This window comes from Gopherus evgoodei, chromosome 3, assembly GCF_007399415.2.
Source record: "Gopherus evgoodei ecotype Sinaloan lineage chromosome 3, rGopEvg1_v1.p, whole genome shotgun sequence".
In the NCBI taxonomy this organism is placed as follows: Eukaryota; Metazoa; Chordata; order Testudines; family Testudinidae; genus Gopherus; species Gopherus evgoodei.
The window spans coordinates 170,442,040-170,460,836 of record NC_044324.1 but is presented as its reverse complement, the minus strand read 5'-3'; the positions used below and the strand labels follow the sequence as shown (position 1 = coordinate 170,460,836).

At 41.1% G+C, this 18,797-nt stretch overlaps 1 protein-coding gene across 2 annotated transcripts in view; it reads right to left on the bottom strand.

Moving 5' to 3' along the window:
- Positions 1-10,135: 10,135 nt before the first annotated feature.
- The window catches only part of PARP1 (poly(ADP-ribose) polymerase 1), a 60,361-nt gene continuing 51,699 nt past the window's right edge, over positions 10,136-18,797 (bottom strand). For both annotated transcript variants that reach the window (XM_030557385.1, XM_030557384.1), the window contains exons 16-23: positions 17,881-18,003; positions 16,684-16,812; positions 16,068-16,166; positions 15,234-15,386; positions 14,715-14,842; positions 14,270-14,331; positions 12,485-12,599; positions 10,136-10,510 (exon numbers count right to left, since the gene is read on the bottom strand). In XM_030557385.1, the coding sequence (XP_030413245.1) occupies positions 10,429-10,510; positions 12,485-12,599; positions 14,270-14,331; positions 14,715-14,842; positions 15,234-15,386; positions 16,068-16,166; positions 16,684-16,812; positions 17,881-18,003 (891 nt within the window). In that variant the 3' untranslated portion in view covers positions 10,136-10,428. The remainder of the gene's footprint in view (positions 10,511-12,484; positions 12,600-14,269; positions 14,332-14,714; positions 14,843-15,233; positions 15,387-16,067; positions 16,167-16,683; positions 16,813-17,880; positions 18,004-18,797) is intronic.

Below are 18,797 nucleotides of genomic sequence, written 5' to 3'. Positions count from 1 at the left end.
TCTGACAACAAAATTGCTACATGACCCAGGGGGAGCAGAGCCAGGTCCCGAGCCCCACCACCCTGAGTGAGGGCAGAGTTCAGGCTTCAGCTTCAGCCCCAGCCCTGCCTCCCAGCAAGTCTAATAGGGGCCTGATTGAAAGGGAGTTGCGACTCATTTTTAGGTCTCAACCTATAGTTTGAGAACTCCTGCTCTAGGGCCTACTCTCAACATCATCTAGATGACTCTGCTTGCCCTCATCCCTGTGTGCAGAATGTCTAGAAGTACAGGACACTCAGCACCACTTACTCGTGGTATCAAGAGCATTGGCTATCCTGTCTAGTAGCTCTTGAAACCAACGATAGTCATCAGGTGAGGCGGGAGGATGTTGATGGCACAGCCACGTGTAGGGCCAACAAAAGGAATCTCCCTAGGTCCTTTGGCACCATCTATCCCCGATTCCAAGTGTCTACTCGACGAAGGATTGGGTGGTGAAATAGAGTCCTCCTGTGCCAAAATAGTGAGGCCATAAGCTCCAGTATGGCCATCTTGTTGATCCCGTTGTGTCAGTGTCCAAGGAACTGGAATCCAGTGGCTCCTTGGCTGAGATAACGGAGGGAACTGCCACAGTGCCGCCGGAACCCACTGGTAGTCATGTCTCCAGAACGAACGTGGCAGACCATGTCAAACAGCCGAATCCTCAGACTCAGAAAAACTGGAATCTACATGAACTGTGGTGCTGTCAGAAGGGGATGTATTAAAGGGCTGTGGCCAACAGGCAGTAAATCTAATGTAGGAGAGGGGGCCCTCCCAGCAGCTGGGCACACCAGAACACACCGAGACCTCTCTTTCCAGGGCAAACAGTTTTGTGCGGTCCGAGAGCACTGCCGCGTCTTCCCAGACTTAGTGATACCCAGTCTTTGGCTGGGACCAGGACTGGTAAAAGGATGTGTCTCTTGATCAACAATTCACAGGATGCTAGTGGAGCTGAAGCAGGATGGGTACATGGTTCCAGAACCACGACTGGTGGACCCAGTGAACAGATAAGCAGCCTCTTACTGCTCTTGTAAGCCTTGGAATACATTGCACCTCCGTGGCCAGAACTCATGGATGCTGCCGCATTCTTCTTGGATTTGGAGGAAGACTTACTGTGGGGTCCATAGCACTGGTACCAACGGAGCTGGACAGAGGCTCCATGGTAGGGGGAGTGCTCTTAGATTGTTCAGGCCGATGTACAGGGTGGATGTTCCCCTGCCAGGATCTGATTGCGGCCCCATGGTAACCTCCATGAGGTGCTTTTTGAGGCGAAGTGCTTGGCCTTCCCATGTAGGAGAAGGGAAGAAGAGGCAGATACTGCACCTGGATGCAGTGTGGGCTTCCCCTAAACAGTACAGTGCTGGAGTTTGTTGCTGATGGGAAACATGCAAGGGCAGGAAGCACAGACTTTGAATCCTGATGTTTTTGGCATAATCCAGTACCCAGATCCTGGTGCTGAAAGGGGAGTGGGTGGAAGGGAATTGTTTGGCCCCAAAACTGCCAAAGCGGCATCCCAAATCCTTAATCCTATAAAACTTCTAGGAACTAGAAAATTACTGTAAAAGCAAAATCTTAACTATGAACAAGACTAAAAGCAGTTTTTCTATAAAGTTTGGAAAATGCGTCACCAAGGGCAAGAGGCCAGCAGAAGCTCTGACGGGGGCCATGTGGTGGTGAGAAGGAACTGGAGACATGGTCTTGTCTGCCCTGCTCTTTATCACCTTGGGCAAAACCACATGGCAGGGCAAGGGTGCATGTGCAGACTGATGAGCAATACTGTTTTGAAAAGCTCTGGCTCTGGGTGCATGTGCATATCCCTCAGTGGAATACAGTAGGGAATCTCACTCAAAAAAAAAAAGGTGGATTCATACTGCTTGCCTAATTTCTTTTATATGTGAGCCTTAAATAGCTAAAATTATGAAGAATTCTGCAGTATGTGATCTACTACTGCGATCTGTGTTTTGGGAAGGAGATAGTTTGTTGGGGAAAAAACCCACCTGTGTGCTTAAACACAGTTTAGTTGAGCAGAATAAACAGCAGGACAGACATGATAGTCTGAAACTTAGCATCCAGTCTCCATCTATTTCAGAAACAATATTGCTTATCTAAAAAGGGAGCTATTTAACAGCCATTCTTCCCTTTATCTTCCAGATGGAGATGTATCAACACAAGCGTTCCACATTGCACAGTATGAAATGAAGTGATTGCAGCTGGGAGATACAAATGGGGATGGTTAGCTTAACTGCATTGTTTTATAAAGTGTTTTCATCAAATATATCATCAATAGAAAACATCTGATTATTATAGTTACACTGGTTATTACTGTAGAGACAATACTTTCCATCAAACAATTCACCTTGAGCAGAATATAGAAAGCAGTGGTCAAATAGAAGCAATATTTTGATTCGAAATACTGTTCAGTTTCTTTTGAATTGTAAGAATATTTCACTATTAGATGTTGAACTTAGGTTCACAAAGCTCTGCAGGCCTAGACGTTATAGGACAAGCACTGCATGGATGTTTGCTTGTTTAGGATACCAATAGTCTTTGATTTTAGACTATGGGTTAGTCTGTGCAGTGAGAGACAGCCCGTGGTGGTGAATCACAGACTCTGGGTCTACAGACTCAGGCTCACACAGCAGTGTTAATAATAGCTGTGTAAACGTTCAGGCACAGACTCTGAAGCCAAGCGGTCTGCTTCTAGCTGTGTAGACATACCCTATGTTATCATAGAACCAAAGAAATTCAGAATTAAGGCTGAAACTGTCCATACCTCACCATTTTCCCTCCTCATTATAGTAAGTGTGGAATATGAGATTGTTCCCTGTTTGGTAAAACATGTAATATTTAAGCACAATGGATTCTATAAAGGGTATACTTTAAATGCAAGATTTCCTAGGTTGTGTGGGCTAAGTTATGCTCTTAGCTATGTTTCTTCAATTTCTTCTTTTGGTACTGTTAATTTTCTTTGAAAGATGCTCTGGGGGCTTGGATTTTGTGCTAAAATTGTGGCAGCGTGTCTGACTGCTTCACACAGATAAGATGTTTGATTAATGACAATGAAATATCTTGAAAAAACTTCAGTTGAAACATAATTCTAAGTTGCAACTGGTAGCCATGCCTTAAGCAAAGAAGTCATTCACTTGGCAGTTTTCAATATAAAAATTTAGCTTGACTTGTGGCAAAATTTTTCATGGAAGTAGGAATTTGTATTCCCAGGAGTGGAAAAAAAGCCACTAGTACTTTGTTTCACAGGGACATTGGTGCTAGCACTTCATCTCCTGTACATGTTAAAAGGGCTCTGTATTCTCTTCTACTTCACTTAATCCAAGTGTAAAGGCAAACACAGATTGGTCACCTGTGCATGATATTCCCTGCTATTGCAGGTAGGGGAAATGAGGTTTGTTTATGAACATCTAGCTCCCTTAGGAGACAATTACAAGGCAACTAAAAAAGTGTTATCTCTTCTTTTAAAATGAAGGCACGGACTTGCACATTCCAACTGACATTTTGAAAGGTAACCTGTAATTTGTTTTTGCTCCTTTTATAAAGAAGGGTCCCCCTCCCCCCACTTGTTTTGCCATCTTAGAAATATCAGCATGCCAACTCTGGTTTTGATGGAGGACTTGCTGGGATGGCCTCTATTAAGTCTGTCACATTGAATCTTTAACGAAGACTTTCTTCAAATGCTAAGTAGGCAAAATCCAAAAATTTTAAAACTATTAAAAATTCTTTCCTCTTAATTGTAAAACAATCTCTTGGCTCCTAAGATATTTGACTAGTTTTCTAATCTTCACAGACCTCTACAACAGATTTTGTCTAAAATTTCCCTCCATCGCAGCTGTAATGGTGAGAGCTCTAGTGAAGGAGAGGTATTAGACCCACAGCATTAGAAAACATGGCAAAGACACCAGCAGTTGCCAACCCCCACTGGAGCTAGACTGGAGGGAAATTTTAGGGGAAAAAGTCTACCATAGACACAGCCAAATGGTCTGCAACTGTTGTTAGGACCTTAATTTATAATATTAAAAAAAGGAAGTACGATTAAAACCCCTTTTTAAAAGACACTTCCAGAGCTTCCACATCCCCCTTTGCAGGTCATCTTTACATTATTAGATCACAGGCTACAAATCAGCTGGACATTTCTTTAATGTTCCCTTCCTTCAGCTGCAGTTGCTGCTGTTACAGATTTTGTAAAACACATCCCTGTTACACAGCATGTCACAAGAGTAAAGAATAACTACTTTATAATTTGGATTCCAGCATTAACAAGTTTTTACCTTTTGGCCTTTCAAGAAAGCTACTATACCAGTGCATTCAAGCATTTTACAAATTTTCATTTCTTGTATACATAGTATTTTCTACAAAATGCTACATATACAGAAAAATACTATCAATCAGGTCAGGTGCAGTTTCTGTTGGCATTGATGATCGCAGTTCTTAGGCCCCACACCTGAGCTATTCATTTTATTTGATTGTTCATGTCCTTTTATAGCATTACAAACATGCCAATAGCTTACATTCAAATGGTACCATGTGTGATCACGGAGAAGAAAGGAGAGAACCTCAGTGAAGATCTCAGACTCAAGCTGCATGCATGGCAATGGCTCCATTTGTACTGACACACACATTATAGTGAAAAACAGATGTCCACAGTACTAGCAGCCTACCAGTCTATCATTAAATGTTGCTGACCACCTACCTTATACAGATGGAGATTCTCTAAATTGGCTTTGCTCATTCCTTTAAGAGGCTCTAAAGGGTCATAACAAGTTATTGAACTTAATGCCCTGAGCATCATCCTGAAGTCCCCCAGAGCCCACTCATCACCCCTATGTTTCAACTATGCAAGACACTGAGATAATGTAAATCACTGTATTTCACTATTACCAAAGTGTTCTGTATCTCTTTTGTATATAGCGCAAATGATGCTTTTTCCCAGGGGATGAAGAAAATTAGCTCAACACTTGCCCTTGGGAAGAAGGTGATGATAGGAGGAAGAACACGCTTCGTGTCAGGAACTGAATGCTCTCTGGTCAGTAACAGCACTCTTGATGGATATTCTAGTGCAAGCTCTTTATCCTGCTGTATTCACCACTGTTCTGGGCCATTCAACAGAGGCTAGAAATACCTTGGTTCACTTGTGACTAGCCAGCAGACCATGCTCTTTTCCTGGAGAGGCTTGCCACCTCTAGGACTACTGCACCACATTCTCAGTGGAAATTAATGTAATGGCCACACAGTAACTGAAGCCAGTTCATCATTCAGCATCCTGCCTCAAAATTGGGACAGATAAGACCAGTGCTCCACACTTTTTAGTGGCACCTGATCCAATTCCAGATATACTTCAAGGTTTTGGACCCTGATCTTTAAAGCTCTGAATGAACTAGGGACAAGTATCTCTGGGCTGGTCTACACTAGGGGGGGGAAATCGATCTAAGATACGCAACTTCAGCTATCTGAATATCGTAGCTGAAGTCGAAGTATCTTAGATCGAATTACCTACCGTCCTCATGGTGCGGGATCGACGTTCGCAGCTCCCCATAGACTCCGCTACCACCGCTCGCTCTGGTGGAGTTCCAGAGTCAACAGAAGCGCGTTCGGGGATCAATATATCGAGTCTAAATGAGACACAATATATCGATCCCCGAGAAATTGATTGCTACCCGCCGAGGGTAGTGAAGACATAGCCTCTGATTGCCACTCCCTCAAGTACCTGCAGTTAACATGAACATCGCAGCTAGTTGTTTGTAAGCACTGAATTCTTGGTAGAGGGCCCCAAGCTGTAGAATTCCCCCCTCCTAAATTATCAGGATGAACCACTGTCTCTGTACTTTAGCTGCTTGTTTTCATAGGGTCTCTTTTTCCTCCACAATTGAGATACAAAGTGGCTTGGCATTGTTCTATCTAACCATAGTTCTGAAATTCAGAATAGCAACTAAAACAAGCACAGGGTATGAAATCTAGCTCTTAGTTGGTGTTATGCTTATGCCACCTAGAAACTATGGTAACAGATGCTTTATAAAGCCAAGAAAAAAATAGCCTGACAGTAAATTTTTTACTACAGTGCATGAAGGTAGACAAAAAGACAAAACAAAAAACTTCAGGAAAAAAACAGCAAATCATGTCTTTATAGTTAAGAGCTTAATTTTATTTATATTTTAATCTTGTTATTTTACAAGTGGGGAAGACAGTTGAGCAGACCTAACTTCCTCTTTTCTTACTCCCAAACAGTGGAAATATTGAACTTTGTGCCCAAAACTTCTAATGCAAAAAACATTTGTTTCAGGGGCCTATCCTGCAAAAAACAGAGTACTCTCTGTGTTACATAGATTTCAGTGATATTGGCACATTGCAGGGTCAGGCTTTGGGTGAAATGGGTTTTCCATACTTTTAGATTAGAGCAGCCTGCAGGAAAACTGCCATAGCAATGTTATTTTAGCCACACTATGTGACCAGTCTTCTAGATGCCAGTGTATGAATGAAATGGAAATATTTTTTGGGAGGCAGCCCAATACTTGTTCAAAGATAGAAACCCAAGCTAGCTGCTGGCCAGATGTATGTAGTCCAGGGGTTCTCAAAGTGTGGGTCGGGACCCCAAAGTGAGTCATGACCCCCTTTTAATTGGGTTGCCAGGGGCAGTGGGGCTTGGGTAGGCTCAGGCTTCAGTCACCCCCCTTCTGGGATCATATAGTAATTTTTTTTGTCAGGAGGGAGGTCACGGTGCAATGAAGTTTGAGAACCCAGTGGAAACATCATTCTTTAGAGTCAAAGACATAGCAAAAGGGATGCAACATGTAGAAAAGAAATATAACAAGCCAGAGTTGGAGGTCGCCTAGTCTCACCAGTATTTTTCCTTTCATTTATGTGAACAGTGATTTCTTTTGTTTTTTTTTTTTAAAAGAAATTCTGTCCACAGGCTTTAGTACTAAAGTGGTTTAAAGGGGAAGGATGGATGTGTGGTTAAGGTATTAGCCTGGCACTTAAGAGAGCTGGGTTCTGTTCCAATCTCAGCCGGAGACTTCCCATGGGAATGTGGGCAAGTCACTTACCCTCTGTAGTTTAGTTTCCATTTTAAAAGGGACATCATATTTCCCTTTCTGCCTTGTCCCTTTAGATTATAAACTCTTAAAGGCAGAGACACTCATCTCTTACCATGTGTTTAAGTGAGGCACTGTACAATGACCAATCTCAGCTGGGCCCCCTAGCAATACCATAATACAAATAAATACCAGATTTATTCTTAAATGGCTTCTGCTGTAGTTCTCCTAATTCAGAAAATTCTTCATTTGGTAACACTAACATAATTTCTTCCCAGCACGTTTAAATTGGAATCATTCCTATTTTGATCTAAACTCCTTAACCCTCCAAAAAACCACCTTATTTAACGTTATAATTCCTTCTTTGAGAGTATTATAGTCAAATGCTGCCCTATACTTACTCAACAAGTCTGTTCCCTCCACATACACCTCTACCCCGATAAAACGCTGTCCTCGGGAGCCAAAAATTCTTACGTTATAGGTGAAACCACGTTATATCGAACTTGCTTTGATCTGCCGGAGTGCGCAGACCCGCCCCCCCCCCCCCCCCCGTAGTGCTGCTTTACCGTGTTATATCCGAATTCGTGTTATATCAGGTTGCATTATATCGGGGTAGAGGTGTATTCCAAATCTTATCTGGTATTTTAGTGACAAAATAGGTCTATGTTTTTCCTCTCATGTTAGTCCTGCAGAGTCCATACAGTTCAGGAAAGTGACTCACTCTGGTTCACACCATCAAAGAGGGGCTGCTTATCACTTACACTAAGGCACTCATGCCACGCAGGAAATATAACTACATGTATACCCACATTAAGGCCCTTCACACTGAACTGGGAGTAAAAGGAACTTAGAGAATCAGGCACAGAGCTTTTATCACTGATGGTGATATCAGCCCCCAAATCATGACAATTTTCTGATTCCATGTTGGGTATGCAAGACTAAGGTTTAGGAATTTTTTTTTTTTAAACTTGTGAACTGAGCAACTTTAGCATGGAGTCAAGACAGGCAACATGAAACCCCACAAAGCCAATTATTCAGAGCAGAATGTTCAGGGGTTCGGTTCATTTGATTTGACCTATAGGAAGTTGCAAGGTAAAATACACTGTGTTCAAGCTTATGATAGTTGGAATACACTGTAAATCTTCAATTAAACAGAAAATGCTCTGGAAAATTAATTTTAAACTCAAATTCCAGTCTGTAATAGCAGGTTGCAGTCCAATGAAATCACCAACAAAGACTTACACTAAAGGACACTCCTGTGTTGTGTCAATCTCCCTTCTCACCACCCCCAATGGATCAGTTTCCCCCCTATTCCCTTAACTCTTTGCAATTCTCCTCTTACCCTGGGAGGGGGAAGAGGCTGCTGCTACACCCAGAGGAAGGTCTTAGCTTCCCAGTTCCTGATGTACCTGCGCTGTTTCCCCCCCCTCCACCTTTTCTGAAAGGAACAACCAATCAGGGGCCACTCTCCTTACCTTCTCTCTCTCTCTCTCTCTCTCTCTCTCAAAAAAAATCTTATAGTACCAGCTACTCTGCTTCTCCAGTACCAGTGGTTTTTATGTCACATCACTTACCTGCTCCTTCGGCGTTTCCCACAGAGCAACAGCAGCTCTCAATGTTCCCTCTATTGGCTCTTCATGCCCCTTATTCATTCACTCCCAGCTGCAGCAGAAGTAGTCACGTAGGCAGCTTTCAGCCTTGAAACTCCTCTTTCAAAGGCAGTGGGACACCCCACGTTTTAGAAAGTACAAGTATCTAATGACTGGAATGCAACAAACCCAATGGGACACTTCAGAAAAAAATATCTCCCAGCAGCAAGCAGTTGAAAATCCCAGTGGACAATCCAATTTTAAATTCTACTCAGAACCATTGTGCACTGAAACCCAGTAATGCAGAGGCAGCAATCGATAGTTTGCCTTGCTTGTTGCATTAGCAACTGCCACTGTTCTTAGAACAGTGATTGCAATCTCACAACTTAATTATGTAAAAATATGGTTCATACTCTAAAAATCAAGCATTTTCTCATTACTGTGGTTGCAGGCATTATGATATACATATTAGAACGATGCCCTGAATTTGGACTTTCCTCTGTTGAGATTCAGCCCATTTAAAATGTATGTATTTTAGTCCTCAACATATGTAGTTTGTGAATGAGTCACAGAAGCAGGGTTATTAGTTATTTACTCCATGTTTTACACTACATCTATCAAAACAATGTAGAAATGGATAGCTCAGGACATTAGGTAAGGAACATTTAAATACGAAGTCACCATGGTCAAAAATCACCCAGGTTGTTTTGTGGTCTGTGGGAAGTGAGTTAGTCTCTCTCTGGATTCAAGAGAAATACCCACATCACAAAAAACTACTATATTTAGAACTAATGGCACCTTCCGCTTCAAGAGTGGTCAAGGACAAAATTAGGCATGGAAACTGAACTTGCATTTCAGCCTAGGTCAGGGCAAGCGAAGCCTGCTGTATCCATGCAACACATTGGTTCTGTGGATCAGAAGAACACCAGTCTACAGGAACGAGCTTCACACCCCCTACATCACATAGAAAAATGGTATTTAAGGAGGTTTGTTGAGGCTAACACTGAAAAAAAACATAGCAACATGTGTTGGTGCTTTCCATGGACAGCTGCCACATTAAGCCTTGGTATAACCAGAAACTGCTTACTACTACTACCACCACCGACTGTTCATGGGGGAAAAAATCTCAATGGGCAGTCCAAGTTTTCATTCCAACATGATTGTGAGATTTGTCCACAGGTTTTAATGTTCAGTGTTTATATTTAGAGAGACATGGCGTGTTTAAAAGCATTACAAAAGAATACATTGAAACAATTTAACAAAGCAATTCAATCATTTTGTAACATAAAAATAAAAGTTGTTAGTATGAAATTAGCTTTTATTTTTACCTCAAAATAAATGCATGTTCAACATTTATTCAAAATCAAAACTGGAAGAGGATATTTTAAACAAGTGAGCAACTTATTTTTAAATAGCGCATCTATTTGTAAACATTCATAAATTCCTTTTCCTCTCCAACTCCATTTGGCTAAAATCCCCTTCCTTTTTTGGGGGGGGGGAGGGGGTCTATCATCAATTCAAAGACACGCTTGATAGCCCAAAAATTAGAAGTGGCTTAAAACAAAACCAGGTATTCATTCTCATCAGAATTCAGTTCCATGTGCTGCCACATATTTATATAAAAACCTCTTACTAAAGTGATTTACTAAACCTGGATTTAGTAACCTCATCTGCATCTTAGCTCTTTGATACCTTGATAAGGGAAGTCAATGTGTAAGCATGTCAGAAGTCAGCACTAGAATGTAACTACATTATAACTCGTTAACAGGGCTTCTAAATAGGGTTCACCAGAGTGATGTCTTATAGTTGAACTTCAGTTTCAGCAGGTACTTCAAATTTACCTGAGCAACGTCATAGACAATATATCTGAGAAGGAAACAGGGAGTTAAGGAACAGCTACTATAAAACAACAATATAAACATAACTTGGACTTCAACGGTGTTTGAATCTTGTCCTATGCAGATCTGAATGTAAAAGCAAGCTCATGATGTCAAATTCAAGGTACACGCCTGTATTTCTGCTTTAGTATTAGAACATTTCTCCCTCACACACACACACACACACACTGTTTCCTTTTTAGTTTGCAGTGTGTTAAATAGAAGTCTATGTTCTATAAAATTCTGACAATATAAACAAAAGGAAAAGTGCTAGACTCTGCACATACTATAGGAAAATCTGCTTCAGCCTAAACTGAATCATGAACTCAGAAAAGCACAACTGAATACCAAAATTAGACACACCTGATTTCCTGACCCCCACACAACCTTATTCCCCTCTTTGAATCAGAGACTATCGTGTAAACTGCTTACTTCAGAGCTCTGATCCAAAATCAGGAATAGGCAGAGTTACCAGATAGGAGCAGCACTAAAGAAAGTGTGATGGGAATCTCAAGAGACAAACGGACTGACTTGGACCAGGGACCACGTTTGCTGAAGATTATGTTTATGCAATGCCATTCTTGTCTGCCAGGACCTCATGGCGCCAAGTCACACGCTCAGTCCAAATATCAGGGACAAAGAAAAAGGTGTTCTCTGAACATGAGACTAAGGATCAGGAATTCCTGAATACTAATCATATCTCTCTTACTATTTTCCAGTGTGAAGCCATTTAACCTGTCTCAGTTCCCCATTTATAAAAATAGAGAATACTTGCTAGCCTCACAGGGGGACTGAAAATGAAAAACAGTGCAATTGTTGGCATTACTGAAATGGACCGAAACTGCCTGCATCATAGTTATTATGCTACTAAGTTTCATTAGAAAAATAAGGCAGTTCACCTTGTCTGTTCATTTTTTCAACTTTTAATGCTACAAACCTACTTCTAAGAGGATGACTCCTAAGGGCAAGTCTACACCACAGTGCAACACGTCTGGTGAAGATGTGCTATGCCGATGGGAGAGTGCTCTCCTGTTGGCAGAATTACTTCACCCTTGTCGAGAAGTGGAAGCTACGTTGGCAGGAGAGCATCTCCCGCTGGTATGGACAGTACAAAACTGGTGTTGCTGGGGGAAGGGCGTGCACTTTTTCACACCCCTGAGCAACGTAAGTTATATTGACTTAGGCTGTACTGTAGACCTGCCCTAAACTAGATTAAACAGATTCTCACTAAGTCTGATGTAGATTAAAACTAGTAGTGACAAGCCGAATGAGCAGCACATTAGCTGACTCCATTTCATGTTGTCAACTGAACTAAGATAGAAACGATATTAAAAGCCAAAGCTGCCATATGCTCCCTGCTGCCAGCTCTTAAGATAGACAGCTTTATAGTGCAACAATTCACCCAAGAGCAGTCAGCTGAGTTCCTGACACATCTAGCGATTGTTAATTTAAAAAGTTATTTGCTTAGTAGGATGGGAGGAAGTGTATCTAGTGGTTAGATTATCAATTTGAGAAACAAGACACACAGGTGCTATCCCTAGTTCCATCACTGACGTACCATGAGTGTGGACAAATGAATTCTAGGTCTCTATTTATCCATCCATCTAGAAATAGTAAAAGCCTAATTCCCGCCCCTCCCCCCCAAGTGCTGTGAAGTTTAAATTGTTTACAAAGAGCTTTGAAAGTGCTACAGAAGTGCAAAGTACTGTAGGTAACATAACTACTCACCATGTGTTCTATTTCTTTTTATGCAGGGTTGATAATGACAGTTTCTTTAAACATTATTCTAAAATTGTTAGAGGGACTCTGGAAATTGTACCTTACTAACCACTCCATAAAATATCTAAAAGAAAAGGCTTCTGTATGCAAACTTCCTCTACTGTAATGGTGCTTACTAATAATTCTGCATGTTATAATACAGAGAAATGCTTTCCAGTTAAAGTGGAATGATAGTAAAGGATACTCATTATATAGAAGACAGGTATCGCTAACTCCAGATGGAATTCCATTCCCTAAAGGAATATCTACACCATCCAGAGTGATAGTGGCTGAAGGATCAGGTGCAGTTTTGCCCAAACCTATGAAAGAGAAAGATAGTGTTAATTATAAGTCTGGAATGTAGGCAAAATCTTGTTTGCATAGTATCAGAAAAATTCTCACTAATGACAGTGTTACAGTCATTTATACAGTGCAATAGATCTGTATGATACTTTACAGACCATTACAAACACCATCCCCCTACTCACAGTGGCTGGTCATAAAAGACATTTGGGGAATCCTATGGTATGTCCAGTCTCTCTGGCATGAAGTTTAAATTTTCTTATTTCTTCAAATGAAACTGTGTATAATGCCAGATTACCCATGCACATTGAGAGCCCATTTCTGCTTGCACTGAAGTCAGAGGGATCTTATCCAGTTCCCATTGGAATTCAAGCACTTCAGCTTCAGCACAGCCTCACTTGTACTATAAGCCAGGGATTCTCAATCTTTTTCTTTCTGAGCAAACCGCCTCCCCAGCTATAAAAACTCCATGGCCCAGTTGTGCCACAATAATTGTTTTTCCGCACATAATAGCTAGGGCCAGTATTAGGGGGTAGCAAGCAGGGCAACTGCCTGAGGCCCCACACCCCGGGGCACTATGAAGCTAAACTGCTCAGGCTTTGGCTTCAGCACTGGGCGATGGGCTTCAGTGCCTCGGGCTGCAGTCCTGTGTGGCAGGACTTTGGCTTTCTGCCCAGGGCCCTAGTGAGTCTAACACTGGCCATACTTGGTGGTCCCCCTGAAACCTGCTCACAGCCCTCCAGGGGGCCCCAGAGCCCTGGCTGAGAACCACTGCTGTAAGCTACAGATTTATATCCCAAGAGATCTTAAAAATGACACTGACAGTGTACAGACTATATTCACTTTCCAATTCTCACACACCATTCCCAATACAGAGTACATTTAAACTGTAAAATTTAAATTAAATTAAAATAATGAACTAATTCCTGTTCTCCTGTATAAGCCCCTCCTTGACACACAGTTAATTTGGGGCCTAATGTACTGTATACCTAAATGGATACTTAAGTCAGATCTTTACTAGAGTTTATATCTTAAAGATCAAAGATGCCTTTCAGATCAACGTGATGTCCTTTGTTTAATCAGGGGCATTTGTCAAATGTTACTATTCCCCCAACTCTGGGAGGATAATTCTCAAAATTTATTAATTCCCTCTACAAATCCCCCAGAAAACAGGAACTTTAAAAAAAAATTTTTTTTTTTAAGTAGCATTGTAAGAACAGCAATCGTTCCAATTCCAGCTTTTATCAGCAACAGACAAAAACAGCTATTTATTCCCTGAATATTAAAGGCATTTTGAAAGTGTTATTCAAAATCTTTCACACTATTGGTTTATCAAGTAATATCCTATCTCCAGCAATGCCCAATACCAGATACTTCAGAGGCAAGTACAAAGCCCCCCAAAACACCTACTTTATTGTCCATTGCTACACTTGGGTGAAAATTCCTCCCTGAACCTTAAAACTGCCAGCCAATACACTATGAAGCATGAAACAAAGAGTCCCTCCCTCTCCCCACATGAAAATACATAAATACATTATTGAAGGTAACGTTATCCAATCCTTTTGAAAGATACAGCCATAGCACAAGACTAGACTATTCTTTTCACGAAGCAAAAGCTGTCATGGGATGAAGCAGCAAAGATTGTTACAGTTATCGTCACCCCGATAATTTCTCAACTAAGCTTTACCTTTGACACTGTGTTTTCCCTTGGGCAACTTAGTTATGTGGGAAGCATTCTTTAGCTCATGCCTAGAAAGTAGAAAGAAGAACATTTCTGGAGGAGTTTAAGAAAAAACTCTCTTAGTGAAAAAATAAAGACATTTAGTTACATTACTATGAAGTTATTTTACATACTACGCCTTTAGAAGATGGCTGTGGTTTCTCCTTCCTTATTATAGTTATTACTATTCATGCTGTTTCTTTTTAAGGCAATATTCTCTAACTGCAGCACAGATTTTACTCAAATTATTCACTTATTTCAGGAGTTTCCAAAACTGTCCTGATTTAAGAAAGCTTTTAATGATTTCCAAGCAAACTGCAACAGCTTCTCATGTCACTTGGATGAAGAGGTTTGCGGCTTAGGTGCTACCTTCTACAACTCTGAGCCAGTTAATAACATACAAGTTACTTACATGTTTCCAAGGGCAACCTCTCCCAGTAAGATTAAGCCTATTGGGTCAGTCTGAGATGTGTGACAGTAGTTGGCACTCTTGGACACCATGTCCGCAAAATAGATACCTTTACCGAACATGTAACCAGTCTGGGGGTGGGAAAGGAAAAAGGTTATCAAAATAAAATCCCAGCTTCAAAAGACCAAGTTGATGTTGAAACCATTTGCCTGGAATTCTCTCTGTATTAACTAGAAGAGTAATGCTACAAAACAACTCCCAAGCACTGTCTGAGATGTAACTCATTGGCAAACTTACAGACGTTGCTCAGCAATCATTCTTTCTGGACAGCTTGAATAGCATTACATGTTCACAAAGGTCATCTGGCCCCTCCTTATCTAGACATTCTCTTCTTTAGGTTCTTAGCGATAGAGGCCACAGGAGACCACATGGATGGAGGGAAAAAAAGGTCTCAAGAGGAACATGATGAGTGGCACAACAATTATTTTTATGCACTTGTTTAACAAGTAGCATTTTACATACCACAGGAGCTTCAGGTGGAGCTATTCGGAGACCCTGTGAGAAGATGCCAGCAAAGTTGGTAGCGCGGGAGCCATGCCAGAGCAGCTGGCGATTATGAAGCTGTCTGAACGGTTTGTAACGCTGATTTTCTCCTTCACGTTCAATCTTGAAGATCTTTATCATTTTAAAGAGGGAGAAAGGAAAACAAAAATCTCATCGTTAACTAGTGCATGGCAAGATGGTCTGATCTTGAAAATGGGTTAATCTGTGCTAGGAAAGTTAACATACTAAGAGAAGCAAACTTCATACTGTCATAATCTAACTCCAGCTGCCAGTTATCTATAGCAAAGGTTACACAAGGACATTTCGTTACAAGTTATTTCCCCTAAGTGCTGGCACTAGGCATAAGCAGACTCAAGGGAGCCCCCATTTGCTTTTTTAATATGTGTTGGGGGGAAAGGGGCACAAAAATATTCCTTCGTAGGGCTCTGGGTGGACTAGCACAACCTCTGTTCCCCACCCCGCCTCTAATTTTTACTTGCTCACAGCTTTCTGAATAATTCTCCTTTGGGGTTGAAATTTTCCAGGTTTCTCTTAGGCCAAAGGTGATTTCTCCCCCTGGATTTATTAAGAGACAAATGAAAATAAAAACATCTTGACAGCAAGACGTCTAAAAACTTAGATTTGCCAATTCCTCCCCAGCTCCTTGCCTTGATATGTTATTGTATTCAGTCACGTAACAAGTACTTTCTATAACAGAAGCTCAGTAGTTATTCAACATACAAAAGAGACACTGAAGAAAGCAAAGATGTATACAGCAATTTTACACACTTAACTCCCCACTTCAAAACTTACATCCACAACTTTTAGATCATATGCATTGTGGGTAGAGGCATGTGTATTCTTTACATACTGCTTTATGATCTTGGCTTCTTCTGAATCTTTATCAATAACCTGGGAGGAAAGAGCAGAACACAAATGGTTTATTTTAAAAAATGCAGATTAATGTGATCCTGTTAGGTCATTTTGGGGACTGAAAAATTTATCCTGCACTTGGTAGTGCCTCCTACTAAATCTCTTATTTATCACTAGGACAGACATGCCTCGGGCATCAAGAGTCGTTTTTTGGCCAAAATCAAAGAATCATCTCTGTGTGAGTTAAAGGGTGACATAAACTGTTACTGGAGGCTTGAAGAGACCGGGATATATGGGCTTTCCCCATTCCACCCTTCAGGAGCACAAACAGGGCATTAGAATTAAGAGACTATTTTTGTACAGATGATGGAGTGAATACAGGCATATATAATAGTATACTAGGAGCTCAACATGGGCATGATTTGTTCGCTGCTATAGTGGAAAACTGTATTTTTAGTTTACCAGCAGTGCCTTATTCGTCTGTTATACTCCATACGAATGGATGCCAAGTTCATATTCAGTCACTGACCACAGTCTACTATTCTATTTCATTTACCTTAATGTTAGTTTTGAGCTTTTCATAGTTGATGTCAATTGGGTCTTTATCGCAATCTTCATTTCCACCTCTGAGAAGACTGTAAGCGACTTCAATATCAAGCAGGTTGTCTAACATCTGCACTTTGGCCTGCATAATTTGAAGAGGTTATTTTTCTTCCCATAGGAAAGTCTTTCAAGCCTTAAGACCTTGTCCTGCAGTTTCTATGAGCATGTTAATGCCGAGATATTTATAAATGTCTGTGCACCACGGCCACAACACTTCGGTGGCTCGCATCAATAAAAATATCTATAGAACATTCCTGTTAACAAAAACCGACCTATCCCTACTATAAAATCAGTATTGCACCTGGGCAAACAGATCTGACATTTCTCTTTAAGCAAACCATCCCAGGCTCCAGAGAAGGGTGCAGATTTCAGAAGCCCTCCCCTGTTCTGCTACCAGCTATGGAGAGTTTAAGCTCCAGAACAGAGACCTCAAGCAAACCGTCAGACTTCATCTTCTTCAGAGGGTCATGGGGAGATAAGCAATTTCTCAGAGAAGTGGATCCCAGGGTGTGATGTTAAAAGCAGCTCAGTATCCATGAGGATGGTATAGAACCTACATTAAGACCTGCTTGACATTCTTCTCTGCTTTCACAAAGCTAAAAACAAATCCCCTCATTTTTCCCCTTTCCATTCAGTTTTGCTACTTTAAAACTTTACATCAGTAGATCCTTCGGCAAAGATATGCACCTGACTATGTGCGGGAGTCAGCCCAGCATTTTCAAGCCTGAAAACCTTAAGTTATATCAACTTATACACAGGAGGAATTTGGCCCAGAATCTCTGTAGCTGTATATAAGCCACAAAGCCTGTGAAGTGATGGTTAAGAGCTAGTTCAGCCTTTGCTATGCAAAACACAGGGGACAATTCTTCAGACATTTCTGGATAACAGCTAAGCCAACTTAAACAGCACAGAAAGAAGCCTACACACTTAAAACACAAAGGTACACTATAATAGTCACAGTCTTGCAGTGTCAAATAGGATTGCGAACAGTTCTGTCCCAAACAATGAAGCAATGGTCACTTAAGTTGACCTAGTTAAATTCCTAGAAGGTGTTTCCTCATTAACACTTAACAAAATGCAAACCTTCTAGACTTGAATATCAGGTGCCAGAGCTGCTTTCCACAATAAATATAATAAGTTTCATTAATACCTGGATATGTTCCAAGTTATTTAAGAGAGGTGGTTTCTTCATCCCAAAGTCATGAGGTATCAGGGTATAGAAGCGATTGGAGAGATCCAGTATCTGAGAATCACTGCCACCATCAGAAACTGCCTAAATGAGAAGAGGAGAAATGAATTCTGGGAAAGTTCTATGCAACAACAGATGCACTCAAGGTACTTGTTTTGAAAGACTAGTAAAAAGAAACGTTACTAATACAAGGACACAGAAAACACAACCAAAGTGATTTTAATGCTGAAACCCAATTAAATGAATAAAGGGACAGTCCTGTTAAATAACTTTCCATGTTCCAAATCAAAATACTTACAGAAATACAATTATTTTTCAGTAAAGGAACAACTGATAAAGGAATAAGCTTGTTCAAAAAAAACCTGAGGTTCTGGTACACCAAAACCAACGACAATAAAACCGTAAGTGCAGACATGCTCACAGAGTGAACTAGAGAACAGTGGAGTGAATCATTTTGTTGCAGCATGCAGCTGACGTGCATTTACATTAAGTCTGGAAGTGCCATTCTGCATGCCTCTTTTGGGTACCATACAGAGGACTTTTATGAGCTCTCTGGACAATATTGACTGGCGATCCTTGGAATGCTCCAAATCATGAGCAACAGTGCTTTATAGCACCCAGAACAGATGAGCAGTACAGCATGTTTAAATATATCATTAAGCAAACACACTCCCCTACCAGCTTAGAACCTCATCTTGGAATGCAGTGAACAGAAATAACTGCCACTCCACAGGAGTGTGAGGTCAAGCTCACTGCCAGCGCAACTCCACACACTTCAGTGGATTAATCCCCCATTTACACCAGCAGCAGTGGATTTGGTCCTGTCTTAGGCAATATCTACACCAAGGGTGCTACAGCAGCATAGCTACAGCATTACA